The sequence below is a fragment of the Coregonus lavaretus genome, assembly GCF_964263955.1.
Source record: "Coregonus lavaretus genome assembly, chromosome: 4".
Lineage (NCBI taxonomy): Eukaryota > Metazoa > Chordata > Actinopteri > Salmoniformes > Salmonidae > Coregonus > Coregonus lavaretus.
Window position 1 is genome coordinate 78,333,437 of NC_139991.1, and position 19,969 is coordinate 78,353,405.

The 19,969-nt window shown below is 44.1% G+C and overlaps 1 protein-coding gene across 1 annotated transcript in view; it reads right to left on the reverse strand.

The window, feature by feature from the left end:
* Nucleotides 1-19,969, reverse strand: part of LOC311127550 (glutamate receptor ionotropic, NMDA 3A-like) — a gene marked incomplete at both ends in the record, with an annotated part of 76,737 nt that overhangs the window by 40,753 nt on the left and 16,015 nt on the right. The window contains 2 exons of the mRNA XM_084159367.1: nt 6,131-6,326; nt 7,979-8,619. Coding sequence (XP_084015493.1) covers nt 6,131-6,326; nt 7,979-8,619 — 837 coding nt within the window. The remainder of the gene's footprint in view (nt 1-6,130; nt 6,327-7,978; nt 8,620-19,969) is intronic.

Consider the following 19,969-nt stretch of genomic DNA (forward strand, 5'->3'; position numbering starts at 1 on the left):
ACAATTTGGCAGCAGCGTAAAAGACGGGGTGGGTGGGGGGGAATGCAAATAGTCTGTGTGTCCATTTTATTACCTGTTCAGGAGACTTATGGCTTGGGGGTAGAAGCTGTTAAGAAGTATTTTGGACTTAGACTTGGCGCTCCGGTACTGCTTGCCGTGCGATAGCAAAGAGAACAGTCTATGACTAGGGTGGCTGGAGTCTTTGACAATTTTTAGGGCCTTCCTCTGACACCGCCTGGTATAGAGGTCCTGGATGGCAGGAAGCTTGGCCCCAGTGATGTACTGGACCGTACGCACTACCCTCTGTAGTGCCTTGCGGTCGGAGGCCGAGCAGTTGCCATACCAGGCAGTGATGCAACCCGTCAGGATGCTCTTGATGGTGTAGCTGTAGAACTTTTTTAGGATCTGGGGACCCATGCCAAATCTTTTCAGTCTCCTGTGGGGGGGAATAGACTTTGTTGTGCACTCTTCACGACTGTCTTGGTGTGTTTGGACCATGATAGTTTGTTGGTGATGTGGATACCAAGGAACTTGAAGCTCTCAACCTGCTCCACTACAGCCCCGTCGATGAGAATAGGGTGTGCTCGGTCCTCCTTTTCCTGTAGTCCACAATCATCTCCTTTGCCTTGATCATGTTGAGGGAGAGGTTGTTATCCTGGCACCACATGGCCAGGTCTCTGACCTCCTCCCTATAGGCTGTATCATCGTTGTCGGTGATCAGGCCTACCCCTGTTGTGTCGTCTGCAAACTTAATGATGGTGTTGGAGTCATAACTGGCCATACAGTCATGTGTGAACAGGGAGTACAGGAGGGGACTGAGCACGCACCCCTGAGGGGCCCCTGTGTTGAGGATCAGCGTGGCAGATGTGTTGTTATCTACCCTTACCACCTGGGGTTCGGCCCGTCAGGAAGTCCAGGATCCAGTTGCAGAGGGAGATGTTTAGTCCCTGGGTCCTTAGCTTAGTGATGAGCTTTGAGGGACCTATGGTGTTGAACACTGAGCTGTAGTCAATGAATAGCATTCTCACATATTGTAGGTGTTCCTTTTGTCCAGGTGGGAAAGGGCAGTGTGGAGTGCAATAGAGATTGCATCATCTGTGGATCTGTTGGGGCGGTATGCAAATTGTCTAGGGTTTCTGGGATAATGGTGTTGATGTGCACTTCATGGCTACAGACATGAGTGCTACAGGTCTGTGGTAATTTAGGCAGGGTATCTTAGTGTTCTTGGGCACGGGGACTATGGTGGTCTGCTTGAAACATGTTGGTATTACAGACTCAGTCAGGGACAGGTTGAAAATGTCTGTGAAGAAACTTGCAAGTTGGTCTGCGCATGCTCGGAGTACACGTCCTGGTAATCCATCTGGCCCTGTGGCCTTGTCAATGTTGACCTGTTTAAAGGTCTTACTCACATCGGCTACGGAGAGTGTGATCACACAGTCATCCGAAACAGCTGATGCTCTCATACATTCTTCAGTGTTGCTTGCCTCTAAGCGAGCATAGAAGTAATTTAGCTCATCTGATAGGCTTTCTCACTGGGCAGCTCGCGGCTGTCCTTCCCTTTGTAGTCTGTAATAGTTTGCAAGCCCTGCCACATCCTCCGAGCGTCGGAGCCGGTGTAGTACGATTCAATCTTAGTCCTGTATTGACTCTTTGCCTGTTTGATGGTTCGTCGGAGGGCATAGAGGGATTCCTTATAAGCATCCGGGTTAGAGTCCCGCTCCTTGAATGCGACAGCTCTACCCTTTAGCCCAGTGCGGATGTTGCCTGTAATCCATGGCTTCTGGTTGGGGTATGTACGTACGGTCACTGTGGGGACGACATCATCGATGCACTTATTGATGAAGCCAGTGACTGATGTGTTGTACTCTTCAATCCCACGGGGATCCCATGGCTAACTGTAAGTCGCTCTGGATAAGACCGTCTGCTAAATGACTAAAATGTAAAAATCTGAAGAATTCTGGAAAATATAGAATTATGGTCAGATTTGCCAAATGGAGGGCGAGGGAGAGCTTTGTATGCGTCTCTGTGTGTGGAGTAAAGGTGGTCTATAGTTTTTTTCCTCTGGTTGCACATTTAACATGCTGGTAGAAATGAGGTAAAACAGATTTAAGTTTCCCTGCATTAAAGTCCCCAGCCACTTGGAGCGCCGCCTCTGGATGAGCGTTTTCCTGTTTGCTTAAGGCAGGGGTGTCAAACTCATTTTAGCTCAGGGGCCACATGGAGGAAAATCTATTCCCAAGTGGGCCGGACTGGAAAAATCATGGTATATATAACTTAAAAACAACAACTTCAGATTGTTTTCTTTGTTTTAATACGATCAACATACAACATAAAGCTGGAGCCTGACGACAGTGTGTCCAACATAGTACAAGCACAACATCACTATTAATCATAAAACACGTCAAGTTTATTTGAAAATTCTAAAGAAAAAGAACACAAACACACAATGCCTCAGTGATTAACAGAACTGTTTCACAGATCACAGAACTATATCAGGGGGTCATTTCTCAGGCAGAAATGTAGATAAAAAGAATGAAATCCTGTTCCCCAAACAAGTGCAAGAACCACAGAGTCAATAATAGGTTAAATATACAAATAAAATAAAATCAATTAAAAACAATAGCACATCAACATAAAAACATATAAACATAAAGCTGGAGCCTGAGGACAGTGTGTCCAAAAGCACAACATCACTATTAATCATAAAACACCTCAAGTTATTTGAAAGTTCTGAGGACAAAGAACACACAAACACACAATGCCTCAGTGATTCACAGAAGTATATCACAGATCACAGAACTATATCAGGGTGTCTCATGTAGCACTTTAAGTGGGGTTGCATAGATTATTTGACTCCTGATACCTGGCATCTTTTAGCTTTCACCAGCGCATCAATATCAGGCGTCACATCCTGAGTGGCAGCCAACTTCAGGATGTGATTCAAGTGCTTGTGCGTGAGCCTTGAGCGCAGCTTTGTTTTATTTATGCTCATTACAGAGAAAACTTGCTCACAAAGATATGTGGTTCCAAACATCACAACAGTTTTGCAGCGAGGGCTGTCAAGTTGGGGTAACCTGGCAAGAGATTCTGATTAAATGTGTCCAAGCCAGATGCGGCAAATTTGCCCTTCAAATCCGAGTCACACTGCAAGTCTATTATTTCAAGTTGGATGCTGACGGCCAGATCAAAGGGATTCACGGTGAATGGCGAGCAAAAAACGTTGAAGTCTTTCTCCAGTTCACCAAAAATCTGAAAGCGTTGCTCAAACTCCCGTAACAGTCCCGTTATTTTATCTTTGAACCGCTTCATGTCTGCCACATGTTGGGTCGCGCACACATTTTTCAGACAGGGGAAGTGAGCTGCATCACCACCGGCAAGTTGCGTCTCCCACAATGACAGCTTCAACTTGAAAGAACGTATGCTGTCATAATACTGCGTGACAACTTTGTTGCGCCCTTGCAGCTGTTTGTTCAAGTTATTCAGGTGCTCTGTAACATCCACCATAAATGCAAGGTCCTGCATCCATTCTGCGGAATGGAATTCTAACACTGGTTTGCCCTTTTCTTCCATGAACTGTTCAATTTCTTCTCGTAAATCAAAGAAACGCCTCAGCACCTCGGCTTAACCATCTTACCTCAGTGTGGTATGGCAGGCCATAGATGTGGTCTTTCTCTCTGAGAAGGCTGTCAAACTGACGGTGATTCAGGCTTCTGGATCGGATGAAATTAACAGTTTGGATGACCACCTTCATGACGTTATCCATCTTTAATGACTTGCAACACAAAGCCTCCTGGTGCAAAATACAGTGAAAAGTCAAAAAATCACGTCCTCCATTTGCAGATTGCACTTTCTCTCTGAACTTTGTCACAACGCCTGCTTTTTTCCCGATCATTGAGGGCGCACCATCTGTAGCCAGGCTGACAGCGCGGGACCAGTCCACTCCGACCCTGTCCAGCGTGCCGACGAGTGCGGTAAAAATATCAGCTGCTGTCGTTGTATCTGTCATCGGCACCAACTCCACGAACTCCTCGGTGACGGTCAATGTGTCATCAACTCCGCGGATGAAAATGGCCAGTTGTGCAACATCTGTAATGTCCGTGCTTTCATCAATTGCAACCGAAAATGCAATAAATGACTTTACTTTTTGCTTCAACTGGCTGTCCAAATCCACTGAAAGATCGGAAATCCTGTCTGCAACTGTGTTTCTTGTCAGGCTGATATTTACAAAAGCCTGACGCTTTTCAGGGCACACAATCTCCGCTGCCTTCATCATGCATGTTTTTACAAATTCACCCTCACTAAATGGTTTTGAAGCCACTGCGATTTCATTAGCAATGAGGTAGCTATCTTTCACTACAGCGTCACTGATGTCTCGGCTGTGAGTAAACACAGACTTGACCTACTTGCTCTGCCCCGGTATAAACAGTTTGCTTGCTTAACACAATTGCTATTGCGCCATCCAGTGGACGCAATTGGAACAGCAGTTTATTTTATTGAAAAATTGCAGCGCATTTTTATACTTTACAAAATCATCTCGCGGGCCGGATTAAACCCGTTTGCGGGCCTAATCCGGCCCGCGGGCCGGACGTTTGACACCCCTGGCTTAAGGCCTTATACAGCTCATTGAGTGCGGTCTAAGTGTCAGCATCGGTTTGTGGTGGTAAATAGACAGCTACGAAAAATATAGATGAAAACTCTCTTGGTAGATAGTGTGGTCTACAGCTTATCATGAGATACTCTACCTCAGGCGAGCAAAACCTTGAGACTTCCTTAGATATCGTGCACCAGCTGGTGTTTACAAATATACACAGACCGCCACCCCTTGTCTTACCGAAGGCAGCTGTTCTATCTTGCCGATGCACTGAAAACCCCGCCAGCTGTATGTTATCCATGTCGTTGTTCAGCCACGACTCGGTGAAACAAAAGATATTACAGTTTTTAATGTCCCATTGTTAGGATATTTGTGATCGTAGCTCATCTATTTTGTTATCCAATGATTGTACGTTGGCTAATAGGACTGATGGTAGAGGCAGATTACCCACTCGCCGTCGTATCCTTACAAGGCACCCCGACCTACGTCCCCGATATCTCAGTCTCTTTCTCCTGCGAATGACGAGGATTTGGGCCTTGTCGGGTGTCTGAAGTAAATCCCTCTTCGTCCAGTACGAGGTGAGTAATCGCTGTCCTGATATCCAGAATCTATTTTTGGTCATAAGAGATGGTGGCAGAAACATTATGTACAAAATAAGTTACAAATAACGCAAAAAAACACACACAATAGCACAATTGGTTAGCAGCCCGTAAAACGGCAGCCATCTCTCCGGCGCCATTTTTCTGTGGCTAAACCAACTAGGCTCGTAATTTAACAATTGTATTTGTATTTACAGATGGAATACAAGTTTGTTATTAAGGCACATGAAAGTTCACGTTTCAGAAGGCATTTCTGCATAAAAACGTATTTTGATTTTTAAAAAATGTTTACTTTCAAATGGCTCTTCTGTGAAGTAGTGACACGTGGTTATCCCACTGGCTATAGGGTGAACGCACCAATTTGTGAGTCGCTCTGGCTAAGAGCGTCTGCTAAATGACGTTAATGTGCCCTTGAGCAAGGCACTTAACCCTAATTGCTCCTGTAAGTCGCTCTGGTTAAGAGCGTCTGCTAAATGACTAAAATGTAAAATGTAAACGTAACATACGCCTAGTTTCCTGAAACGAGTCACAATTACAATCATGGTCTTGAATTGGACTCTCATTTTTCTGGTCTCGACTCGCTCTCGGACCCCTTGCCCCTCTCCCGGTCTCAGTCTTGATTCGGTCTCACCCCCCCACCCCCACCCCCCTCCGGTCTTGGTTTCGACTCGGACTCGACATGCTCCGGTCTTGGTCTTGGTTCGGTCTCACTTTAGGTGGTCTCGAACACAACACTGTGCGCCCCCCCTCTCTCTCCCCCTCCCTCTCTCTCCCCTCCCTCTCTCCCCCTCCCTCCCTCCCTCTCTCGCTCTCTCTCTCTCTCTCTCCCCCTCCCTCTCTCTCTCTCTCTCTCTCTCTCTCTCTCTCTCCCCCCCCCCCCCCCCCCTCTCTCTCTCTCTCTCTCTCTCTCCATCTCTCTCTCTCTGCTCCTCCCTCTCACCTTTTTGTTGGTCCAGAAAGCATAGTCCAAGAGCACCCTGCTCTGCTTCCATCGGCCCAGCCTGGTCCACATGGGGTTCCCTATGGGGTCGTGTTGCAGGGACCAGATGAAGTGATGGCTCTCTGAGGAGATCACTGTCTCCTGCTGGGACGAGATGAAACCACTCAGACCGTCAAATGACGTGTTGGACAGAAACCTGCAGGGAGGGCGGGGGGGCAGAGAAAACAGATGAAGTTATAGGATAAGGGTGAATGTGAGGCTTAGATTTCAGGGTTAGGCCAGAACAGAAAACCACTCAGTGGAGTAGGACTGTATTCTGGTCATGCATCTCAATCAAATCATATCATTCTTTACACCTGTATTCACCTTGAGGGTATTTCGACTAAACCTCTGCATCAGACAGCATTGTATTATCATCAGACAGCATTGTATTATCATCAGACAGCATTGTATTAGCATCAGACAGCATTGTATTAGCATCAGACAGCGTTGTATTATCATCAGATAGCATTGTATTAGCATCAGACAGCATTGTATTAGCATCAGACAGCGTTGTATTAGCATCAGACATCAATGTATTAGCATCAGACAGCATTGTATTAGCATCAGACAGCATTGTATTAGCATCAGACAGCGTTGTATTAGCATCAGACAGCATTGTATTAGCATCAGACAGCATTGTATTAGCATCGGACAGCATTGTATTAGCATCAGACAGCGTTGTATTAGCATCAGACAGCATTGTATTAGCATCAGACAGCGTTGTATTAGCATCAGACAGCATTGTATTAGCATCAGACAGCGTTGTATTAGCATCAGACAGCGTTGTATTAGCATCAGACAGCATTGTATTAGCATCAGACAGCGTTGTATTAGCATCAGACAGCATTGTATTAGCATCAGACAGCATTGTATTAGCATCAGACAGCATTGTATTAGCATCAGACAGCATTGTATTAGCATCAGACAGCGTTGTATTAGCATCAGACAGCATTGTATTAGCATCAGACAGCATTGTATTAGCATCAGACAGCATTGTATTAGCATCAGACAGCATTGTATTAGCATCAGACAGCATTGTATTAGCATCAGACAGCATTGTATTAGCATCAGACAGCATTGTATTAGCATCGGACAGCATTGTATTAGCATCAGACAGCATTGTATTAGCATCAGACAGCATTGTATTAGCATCAGACAGCATTGTATTAGTCAGACAGCGTTGTATTAGCATCAGACAGCATTTTATTAGCATCAGACAGCATTGTATTAGCTAATCTAAACCTAGCTCCGGGGATGAGCTCTAAACAGCACAAGGCAGGCTCATTCTGTGCTCTTTTGGCCTGAGCCCCGATGCCAGGACAGGCAAAGAGGGGGTTCTCCAGATCTGACTGGAGATATCTCTATCAGGGGGTCAGACATTCTCCAGATCTGACTGGAGATATCTCTATCTGGAGATTAGGGCGGCAGGTAGCTTAGTGGGTAAGAGCGTTGTGCCAGTAACCGAAAGGTCGCTGGTTCTAATCCCCGAGCTGACTAGGTGAAAAATCTGTCGATGTGCCCTTAAGCAAGGCACTTAACCCTAATTGCTCCTGTAAGTCGCTCTGGATAAGAGCGTCTGCTAAATGACTAAAATGTAAAATGTAGATAGTAAGGGGGATCTCAGCTCTCTCTGGTTACTGTTGTTGTTGGCGTTTTATAAGAGACGTACAGTATTTCCCCTAGGTTATGTATTAACAGGTATTGAACAATACAGAGCTTTTGTCCTGAACCATTCACTAGGATTAAATCACCACAATCATCTTTAATAATGCTTATAGGAGTAGTGAAGCAGCATCAGTACTGTACCTGGCCAGATATTTCCCTGAGGTCATGATCCTGCTCTGGCTGCTCTGTGTATCCATGCAGTTGGTGATGGAGGGGATGAGGGCTAGCTCAGGGGAGCGGTACGCAGCTGACCCCACCACCCGGGCCACGAGCTCCAGCCCATCCTGGACGTAATGATCGAGGGAGGGAGCCCCCATCCTGCCGTGGGCCAGCAGACCTGCCGGCAGCCCCTCGGTCCTCAGCTCCTCCAAGTCCTGCGTGTCCCCCAACACCCAGTGGTACTCTGGCAGCATCAGGCCCAGCTTGGCCACCACGCTAAAGATCCTCTTGATGTCCCGGATGTCGCAGCCGAATGTGACCACCGTGGACGTGGACTTCTTGATGGACTCCAGGTATCCCTGCAGAGAGGTGTAGAAGTCAGCCTTGGAGACAGAGCTGTTGGGGTGAGATCCAGAGGAGGTACTGGAGGTGGTGATGTTGACCACAGAGCCCAGGTGGAACTTAGTGTTGTTACGGAGACGAACCAGGAAGCTGGAGACGTTCCACTCCTGACAGAGCAGGAGGCTGACGTCATACCAGCTGTTGATCACCAACAGGGAGTAGAGCAGCTCCACCTGGGGCAGGGCCGGGTTATGCATCGGCATCTGGAAATGGAGAGGGTTCTGAAAGGAGGGAGAGCGGGAGATATATATATACAGTGCCTTCAGAAAGTATTCATACCCCTTTATTTATTCCACATTTTGTTGTTACAGCCTGAATTGAAAATTGATTAAAAATATATATAATCTCACCCATCTACACACAATACCCCAAAGTGACAAAGTGACCATTTTCAGGTCTTGCCATAGATTTTCAAGTAGATTTGAGTCAAAACTGTAACTAGGCCACTCAGGAACATTCACGGTCTTCTTGGTAAGCAACTCCAGTGTAGATTTGGCCTTGTGTTTTAGGTTATTGTCCTGCTGAAAGGTCAACTTGTCTCCCAGTGTTGGTGGAAATCAGACTGAACCAGGTTTTCCTCTAGGATTTTGCCTGTGCTCAGCTCCATTACTTTTCTTTTTTATCCTGAAAAACTCCCCAGTCCTTAACGATTACAAAAATACCCATAACATGATGCAGCCACCACTATGCTTGAGAATATGCAGAGTGGTACTCAGTAATGTGTTGTATTAGATTTGCCCCAAACATAACACTTTGCATTCAGGACAAAAAATTTATTGCTTTTCCAAAATGTTTGCAGTGTTACTTTACTGCCTTGTTGCAAACAGGATTTATGTTTACGAATTTTGTTATTCTGTACAGGCTTCCTTCTTTTCACTCTGTCATTTAGGTTAGTATTATGGACTAACTACAATGTTGTTGATCCATCCTCAGTTTTCACCTATCAGAGCCATTAAACGGCATGCATGTATTTTATTTTGATCACTGTTTGTAGCTGAAAAGACACAGTGGACACAGTGAACACAGTGGACACAGTGGACACAGTGGACAATAGACATAAAGAGTTTTTAAGGAGACATACAAAATAGTCTGCTGAAACTCTTGAGGTCTACTTGGATATATATGGCCATAAGTATACCTTCAAATTAGTAGATAAGGGTATTTCAGCCACACCCGTTGCTGACAGTTGTATACAATCGAGCACACAGCCATGCAATCTCCATAGACAAGCATTGGCAGTAGAATGGCCCGTACTGAAGAGCTCAGTGACTTTCAACGTGGCATCGACATAGGATGCCACCTTTCCAACAAGTCAGTTCGTTAAATTTCTTGCACTGTTAAAGCTGCCCCGGTCAACTTTAAGTGCTGTTATTGTGAAGTGGAAACGTCTAGGAGCAACAACGGCTCAGCCATAAACTTCTGACCCACTGGAATTGTGATACAGTGAATTCTAAGTGAAATAATCTGTCTGTAAACAATTGTTGGGAAAATGACTTGTGTCATGCACAAAGTAGATGTCCTAACCGACTTGCCAAAACTATAGTTTGTTAACAAGAAATGTGTGGAGTGGTTGAAAAACGAGTTTTTATGACTCCAACCTTAGTGTATGTAAACTTCCGACTTCAAAGTGTACATCAAACACATGGTTTCCAGTTGTTCTGTTCCGGCCATTATTATTAGCCGTTCTCCCCTCAGCAGCCTCCTGAGGTATACATAATATTTGTGGTGATTTCTGTCAGCACGATGCCTGGAAGCATCCACATGAGAAGGACTTTACTTTTTATTCCGCCAGACATAAATACCTATTTTTCTAGAATATACTACTTTCTAACCAAACACAGTCTTGTGATATTGGTATCATGTGTTTGTCGGACCATTCCCAGGTCAGCATAGTAATTGACCCATCTAACAGAAGGTGGCGGTTAAACCATATGCTATTCAACACACCTGAATTTACTGCCTTTTTAAAGAAACTATGGAATCTCTATATGGAGAATAATGACTGCCCAACGTGTCTCCTTCAATCATTTGTGAAGCAAATTAGTTTAATTTAATTTAAATAGTTTGAGAGGGAATATTATTTCCTATGTCACAGCTAAAAGAAATAAAACATTTCAACTACAGTTGGACTTAAGAGTTAAAAGTAAGGCAACTTGATGATTAATTTAATCTCAGCTCGTTACCTGTATAAAAGACACCTGGGAGCCAGAAATCTTTCTCTGATTGAGAGGGGGTCAAATACTTATTTCCCTCATTGTATTTGTTTATTCATTATTTGATGAAACATTGAATTTGGCCTTACTGCTATTAGCCCATAGAAACGCATTGAATGACAGCTTTATACATCAATAAACAGATAGTCCCCTAAAAAATCTAAAATACGTTTTTTTCTGAAGTTTGTGTCCTATGTCTGAGATATATAAGAAAGATCAGGAAACTATATATATATCTATATATTTTTTTTTTGTATTTAACCCCTTATTTTAGGCACTAAACTACAGTATCTCCATATATACTTACATTCACTTTTTAAACGGGTACCGGGCTACCTTCAGACTAGTCTTGTGAAGCTGGTGTGCATCCCAGAGCAAACCGACAACACCATTGTGTTCGTGAGAGTCTCATCTTTCCATAGAGGGGTCACGCTACAGATGTTTTCCTGAGAAGACCGATTTTGGGGATGTCTCATGGTCTGACAAACACCAATCTAGACCACAACACTTTCACCCAGTTCTCCTCTGAATCATTCAGATGTTCATTGGCAAACTTCAGACGGCCCTGTATATGTGCTTTCTTGAGCAGGGGGACCTTGCGGGTGCTGCAGGATTTCAGTCCTTCACGGCGTAGTGTGTTACCAATTGTTTTCTTGGTGACTATGGTCCCAGCTGCCTTGAGATCATTGACAAACACCGCTCTAGCTCTGCCACCTTTCACCTCAGAAGTGCGACATCTGCGGATACGGTATATAGCTTGAACTGAAAGATTTTGATGGGGATTTTTTATTATTATGCTAATTAGGTTGCCGCGGGGACATCAACTCTAGTTAATTACCAAGAAGTTTATTAGTGATTGGTTTGACATCCAGGTCGCTGCTGTGTTTTAATGCGGTGATTGGTTTGATGACCGGGGGGGGCCTCGTTTTGGTCAATAGAAGATCGATAGAAAAACTATTAATAACCCCACATCCCCTAGCTGGTCTGGTCGGTCCCTCCACTGGGTGAAAAGTATCAGGGGATATCTTTACATGACATATTTTTTACATTGTCCAATGCATATTTAGAGTTGTGTGGATATGCACCACATCCTGACATTCTCAATCCAGATGTCTTTTAGATATACACTGAGTGTACAAAACATTAAGAACACCTTCCCAAGAACAGCCTGAATTCGTCGGGTCATGGACTCTACAAAGGTGTCGAAAGCGTTCCACAGGGATGCTGGCCCATGTTGACTCCCAACGCTTCCCACAGTTGTGTCAAGTTGGCTGGATGTCCTTTGGGTGGTGGACCGTTCTTGATACACACGGGAAAACTGTTGAGCGTGAAAAACCCAGATGTGCCTGGCACCTACTATCATACCCTGTTCAAAGGCACTTCAATATTTTGTCTTGCCCATTCACCCTCTGAATGGCACACATACACAATCCATGTCTCAATTGTCTCAAGGCTTAAAAATCCTTATTTTACCTGTCTCCTCCCCTTCATCTACACTGATTGAAGTGGATTTAACAAGTGACATCAATAAGGGATCATAGCTTTCACCTGGTCAGTCTACGTCATGGAAAGTTGTTTTGTACACTCAGTGTATATGATATTGTGATTACTCTGAATATCACACGTGGACATTTCCTATGGCCGGATACTCATTCAATATCCTGAGATACACTATATATACAAAAGTATGTGGACACCCCTGAAGTGGAAACGTCTAGGAGCAACAACGGCTCAGCAGGGAAGTGGTAGGCCACACAAGCTCACAGAACGGGACCACCGAGTGCTGAAGCGCGTAGTGTGTAGAAATCATCTGTCCTCAGTTGCAACACTCACTACCAAGTTCCTAACCGCCTCTGGAAGCAACATTCGTTGGGAGCTTCATGAAAATGGGTTTCCATGGCCGAGCATCCGCATACAAGCCTTAGATCACCATGCGCAATGCCAAGCGTCGGCTGGAGTGGTGTAAAGCTCACTGCCATTGGACTCTGGAGCAGTGGAAACACGTTCTCTGGAGTGATGAATCACGCTTCACCATCTGGCAGTCCGACGGACATATCTGGGTTTAGCGGATGCCAGGAGAACGCTACCTGCCCGAATGCATAGTGCCAACTGTAAAGTTTGGTGGAGGAGGAATAATGGTCTGGGGCTGTTTTTCATGATTTGGGCTAGGCCCCTTAGTTCTAGTGAAGGGAAATCTTAAAGCTACAGCATACAATTACATTCTAGACGATTCTGTGCTTCCAACTTTGTGGCAACAGTTTAGGGAAGGCCATTTCCTGTTTCAGCATGACAATGCCCCCGTGCACAAAGCAATGTCTATACAGAAATGGTTTGTCGAGATCGGTGTGGAAGAACTTGACTGGCCTGCACAGAGCCCTGACCTCAACCCCATCGAACACCTTTGGGATGAATTGGAACGCCAACTGCGAGCCAGGACTAATCGCCCAACATCAGTGCACGACCTCACTAATGCTCTTGTGGCTGAATTGAAGCAAGTCCCTGCAGCAATGTTCCAACATCTAGTGGAAAGCCTTCCCAGAAGAGTGGAGGCTGTTATAGCAGCAAAGGGGGGACCAACTCCATATTAATGCCCATGATTTTGGAATGAGATGTTGGACGAGCAGGTGTCCACATACTGTTGGTCATGTAGTGTATGTGACATCCTCTCTCTTCATGTTGACAAATACTGACTGTATACATCGCAACATTTTTACCCCCTATCAAGCCTCAAGGTGACAGCTAACGTTTTAAAACATGTTAAATGTGTTAAATGTCTTAAAACGTGTTAAATAAATACAATTTATATTTAGCAAAGATTGGCCTACATTTCCATCTTTCCAGAAAACATGTTGTGATTGGAGCTCTGGATTAGCTATGCTGCATTTTTTAACAGAAATAGCAACTTGGATTAAATATGACGATTTTTTTTGCTTTTCATTGCCTTGTAGCCTATTACTGAATATGGTGCAATATGTATGCTTAAATACGTCATCTTCATGTAAAGAAGCATGATGATTTTCAGTGCTTGAACAGGTAAAATAATTTGGACGCTGGACATTGATCATGAGTCAGATTTAGTTTGATCTGACATATGAGGATGAATATTACATATCATGTAAGAATATCTACTGAAATAATGCATTTTGGGAGAAATATGGATCAATAAATGATCAGGTAATGACTACAAATATGATACATTTCTGAAAGTATGTGGATTTGTTCATGCCTGTGTATAAAGGCTTAGATATGTCAGCTTGTTGACACATACCCTTTCCATTAGAATTTTCTACAAATATGTAAGCGGGTGCACATGCATCAGGGGCAGGTCTTTAAGGGATCTCTCCACAGATATCTCCCTGGATTCATACGGTAGCAGGGAGATTTGAAGGGATCTCTCCACACATATCTCCCTGGACTCATACGGTAGCAGGGAGATTTGAAGGGATCTCTCCACACATATCTCCCTGGACTCATACGGTAGCAGGGAGATTTCTGAGGTCTGGACTGGATGAAATGAACATGCATGTCTACTCCTTATATCTAATAAAATATCATATATAGATAAAGATATCCTCTGATACTGCTCCAGAGTAGATCTGGGTTCAAATAGTGTTTGAAATAATTTCAAAAACTGCATCTAGGCTTGATTGCGCTTGCCTGGCCCAATGAAACCAATAGAATAATCACAAAACTGCAAACCCTGCTCATTTGCCACTCTGGGTAGACTCAAGCAAATGCTCATAGTAAATTTGAAAAATGTCTAATAGTATTTTGAACACAGGTCTGCTCCAGAGAGGCTTGATGATGAGCAGAGTGAGGTGGTCTCTCCAGAGAAGATAAGCTGGTGGTCTGGTCTCTCTAGAGAAGATGAGCTGGTGGTCTAATCTCTCCAGAGAAGAAGAGCTGGTGGTCTGTTTTTTCCAGAGAAGATGAGCTGGTATTCTGGTCTCTCCAGAGAAGAAGAGCTGGTGGTCTGTTTTTTCCAGAGAAGAAGAGCTGGTGGTCTGGTTTTTCCAGAGAAGAAGAGCTGGTGTTCTGGTCTCTCCAGAAGGACAGGATGAGATGCTTCTTGAGGCTGAATAATTTCCCCATGGTGCTTGGGATATAGTGAAGTCTACTTCCTGTAATTGACAGACAGAAAACAGGCTAATCTACTCACACTAAAGAAGAAGCTCTTCATCTCTTCATGGATTAATCTCCAAAATATCAAAACAAAGACAGGACTTCCTGCCAGTTTAGCAGCATTTTAAAATATATGTTCCAAATGACCTGATAGTCCCTGGGTCCTGTTCATTACAGTAGTTGTTAAACGGAAGTAAACAGACTGAAACAGGGAGGTAGTATGCGGAAATTGTACAATAAGTTTAGTTCATTTTGGTTTTCCGTTGCAAAACATTTTGCTTGGTCCGGAGGCTCCGTACGGAGGGTGTGACGCAATTGCGTAGCATGCGGAGGCTTGCAGAGGCCAAATCAAGCTCCACACCGCATCGCCGTGCGACCCACACATGTTGTAACAAGGAGGGCTCTGTGTACTGTAGCTCCGTATAGCGCCGCGTTGACATGATTGGTTGACGGTAGGTGGGGGCGGTACGTCCTGTATAAACAAAAATCACCATAATGGAATCACTATGGAATGTAAACTTCAAGAGGATTTTTTGTAGCCTTGGTCCCAGATCTATTTGTGCTTTTTTGCCAACACATGATGTATTGTTTTGCATGACAATGACAGCAATAGAGTTGGTAGAGGAGCACTAACAGACCTGGGACCAGGGCACATTTCCCCCCAAAGCAAGTGTTTGCTACTTCCTGTCCTGTTGAATGATTTGACAATGATCTAACAGATTGACAATGATCTGACAGATTGACAATGATCTAACCAAAATATTAGCCCTGCAGTGAGTATTAAAGTCTGACAGATACAGTCAGTAACCAGAATATTAGTCCTGCGGTGAGCATTACAGTCTGACAGATACAGTCAGTAACCAGAATATTAGCCCTGTGGTGAGTATTACAGTCTGATGGATACAGTCAGTAACCAGAATATTAGCCCTGCAGTGAGTATTAAAGTCTGACAGATACAGTCAGTAACCAGAATATTAGTCCTGCAGTGAGTATTACAGTCTGACAGATACAGTCAGTAACCAGAATATTAGCCCTGCGGTGAGTATTACAGTCTGACAGATACAGTCAGTAACCAGAATATTAGTCCTGCAGTGAGTATTACAGTCTGACAGATACAGTCAGTAACCAGAATATTAGCCCTGCAGTGAGTATTACAGTCTGACAGACACAGTCAGTAACCAGAATATTAGTCCTGCAGTGAGTATTACAGTCTGACAGATACAGTCAGTAACCAGAATATTAGCCCTGTGGTGAGTATTACAGTCTGATGGATACAGTCAGTAACCAGAATATTAGCCCTGCTGTCAGTATTACAGTCTGATGGATACAGTCAGTAACCAGAATATTAGCCCTGCAGTGAGTATTACAGTCTGACAGATACAGTCAGTAACCAGAATATTAGCCCTGCAGTGAGTATTACAGTCTGACAGATACAGTAAGTAATCAGAATATTAGCCCTGCAGTGAGTATTACAGTCTGATGGATACAGTCAGTAACCAGAATATTAGCCCGGCAGTGAGTATTACAGTCTGACAGATACCGTCAGTAACCAGAATATTAGCCCTGTGGTGAGAATTACAGTCTGACAGATACAGTCAGTAACCAGAATATTAGCCCTGCAGTGAGTATTACAGTCTGACAGATACAGTCAGTAACCAGAATATTAGCCCTGCAGTGAGCATTACAGTCTGACAGATACAGTCAGTAACCAGAATATTAGCCCGGCAGTGAGTATTACAGTCTGACAGATACAGTCAGTAACCAGAATATTAACCCTGCGGTGAGTATTACAGTCTGACAGATACAGTCAGTAACCAGAATATTAGCCCTGTGGTGAGAATTACCGTCTGACAGATACAGTCAGTAACCAGAATATTAGCCCTGCAGTGAGCATTACAGTCTGACAGATACAGTCAGTAACCAGAATATTAGCCCTGCAGTGAGCATTACAGTCTGACAGATACAGTCAGTAACCAGAATATTAACCCTGCGGTGAGCATTACAGTCTGATGGATACAGTCAGTAACCAGAATATTAACCCTGCGGTGAGCATTACAGTCTGACAGATACAGTCAGTAACCAGAATATTAGTCCTGCGGTGAGTATTACAGTCTGATGGATACAGTCAGTAACCAGAATATTAACCCTGCGGTGAGCATTACAGTCTGACAGATACAGTCAGTAACCAGAATATTAGCCCTGTGGTGAGAATTACCGTCTGACAGATACAGTCAGTAACCAGAATATTAGCCCTGCAGTGAGCATTACAGTCTGACAGATACAGTCAGTAACCAGAATATTAGCCCTGCAGTGAGCATTACAGTCTGACAGATACAGTCAGTAACCAGAATATTAACCCTGCGGTGAGCATTACAGTCTGATGGATACAGTCAGTAACCAGAATATTAACCCTGCGGTGAGCATTACAGTCTGACAGATACAGTCAGTAACCAGAATATTAGTCCTGCGGTGAGTATTACAGTCTGATGGAAACAGTCAGTAACCAGAATATTAACCCTGCGGTGAGCATTACAGTCTGACAGATACAGTCAGCAACCGGAATATTAGTCCTGCGGTGAGCATTACAGTCTGACAGATACAGTCAGTAACCAGAATATTAGCCCTGCGGTGAGTATTACAGTCTGACAGATACAGTCAGTAACCAGAATATTAGCCCGGCAGTGAGCATTACAGTCTGACAGATACAGTCAGTAACCAGAATATTAACCCTGCGGTGAGCATTACAGTCTGATGGATACAGTCAGTAACCAGAATATTAACCCTGCGGTGAGCATTACAGTCTGACCGATACAGTCAGTAACCAGAATATTAGCCCTGCGGTGAGTATTACAGTCTGACAGATACAGTCAGCAACCAGAATATTAGTCCTGCGGTGAGCATTACAGTCTGACAGATACAGTCAGTAACCAGAATATTAGCCCTGCAGTGAGCATTACAGTCTGACAGATACAGTCAGTAACCAGAATATTAGTCCTGCGGTGAGCATTACAGTCTGACAGATACAGTCAGTAACCAGAATATTAGTCCTGCGGTGAGCATTACAGTCTGACAGATACAGTCAGTAACCAGAATATTAGTCCTGCAGTGAGCATTACAGTCTGACAGATACAGTCAGTAACCAGAATATTAGCCCTGCAGTGAGTATTACAGTCTGACAGATACAGTCAGTAACCAGAATATTAGCCCTGCGGTGAGTATTACAGTCTGACAGATACAGTCAGTAACCAGAATATTAGCCCTGCTGTCAGTATTACAGTCTGATGGATACAGTCAGTAACCAGAATATTAGCCCTGCAGTGAGCATTACAGTCTGACAGATACAGTCAGTAACCAGAATATTAGCCCGGCAGTGAGTATTACAGTCTGACAGATACAGTCAGTAACCAGAATATTAACCCTGCGGTGAGTATTACAGTCTGACAGATACAGTCAGTAACCAGAATATTAGCCCTGTGGTGAGAATTACCGTCTGACAGATACAGTCAGTAACCAGAATATTAGCCCTGCAGTGAGCATTACAGTCTGACAGATACAGTCAGTAACCAGAATATTAACCCTGCGGTGAGCATTACAGTCTGATGGATACAGTCAGTAACCAGAATATTAACCCTGCGGTGAGCATTACAGTCTGACAGATACAGTCAGTAACCAGAATATTAGTCCTGCGGTGAGTATTACAGTCTGATGGATACAGTCAGTAACCAGAATATTAACCCTGCGGTGAGCATTACAGTCTGACAGATACAGTCAGTAACCGGAATATTAGTCCTGCGGTGAGCATTACAGTCTGACAGATACAGTCAGTAACCAGAATATTAGCCCTGTGGTGAGAATTACCGTCTGACAGATACAGTCAGTAACCAGAATATTAGCCCTGCGGTGAGTATTACAGTCCGACAGATACAGTCAGTAACCAGAATATTAGCCCTGCTGTCAGTATTACAGTCTGATGGATACAGTCAGTAACCAGAATATTAGCACTGCAGTGAGCATTACAGTCTGACAGATACAGTCAGTAACCAAAATATTAGCCCTGCAGTGAGCATTACAGTCTGACAGATACAGTCAGTAACCAGAATATTAGCCCTGCAGTGAGCATTACAGTCTGACAGATACAGTCAGTAACCAGAATATTAGCCCTGCGGTGAGTATTACAGTCTGACAGATACAGTTAGTAACCAGAATATTAGCCCTGCGGTGAGTATTACAGTCTGACAGATACAGTCAGTAACCAGAATATTAGCCCTGCAGTGAGCATTACAGTCTGACAGATACAGTCAGTAACCAGAATATTAACCCTGCGGTGAGCATTACAGTCTGATGGATACAGTCAGTAACCAGAATATTAACCCTGCGGTGAGCATTACAGTCTGACAGATACAGTCAGTAACCAGATTATTAGTCCTGCGGTGAGTATTACAGTCTGATGGATACAGTCAGTAACCAGAATATTAACCCTGCGGTGAGCATTACAGTCTGACAGATACAGTCAGTAACCGGAATATTAGTCCTGCGGTGAGCATTACAGTCTGACAGATACAGTCAGTAACCAGAATATTAGCCCTGCGGTGAGTATTACAGTCTGACAGATACAGTCAGTAACCAGAATATTAGCCCGGCAGTGAGCATTACAGTCTGACAGATACAGTCAGTAACCAGAATATTAACCCTGCGGTGAGCATTACAGTCTGATGGATACAGTCAGTAACCAGAATATTAACCCTGCGGTGAGCATTACAGTCTGACCGATACAGTCAGTAACCAGAATATTAGCCCTGCGGTGAGTATTACAGTCTGACAGATACAGTCAGTAACCAGAATATTAGTCCTGCGGTGAGCATTACAGTCTGACAGATACAGTCAGTAACCAGAATATTAGCCCTGCAGTGAGCATTACAGTCTGACAGATACAGTCAGTAACCAGAATATTAGTCCTGCGGTGAGCATTACAGTCTGACAGATACAGTCAGTAACCAGAATATTAGTCCTGCGGTGAACATTACAGTCTGACAGATACAGTCAGTAACCAGAATATTAGTCCTGCGGTGAGCATTACAGTCTGACAGATACAGTCAGTAACAAGAATATTAGTCCTGCGGTGAGCATTACAGTCTGACAGATACAGTCAGTAACCAGAATATTAGCCCTGCGGTGAGTATTACAGTCTGACAGATACAGTCAGTAACCAGAATATTAGCCCTGCGGTGAGTATTAC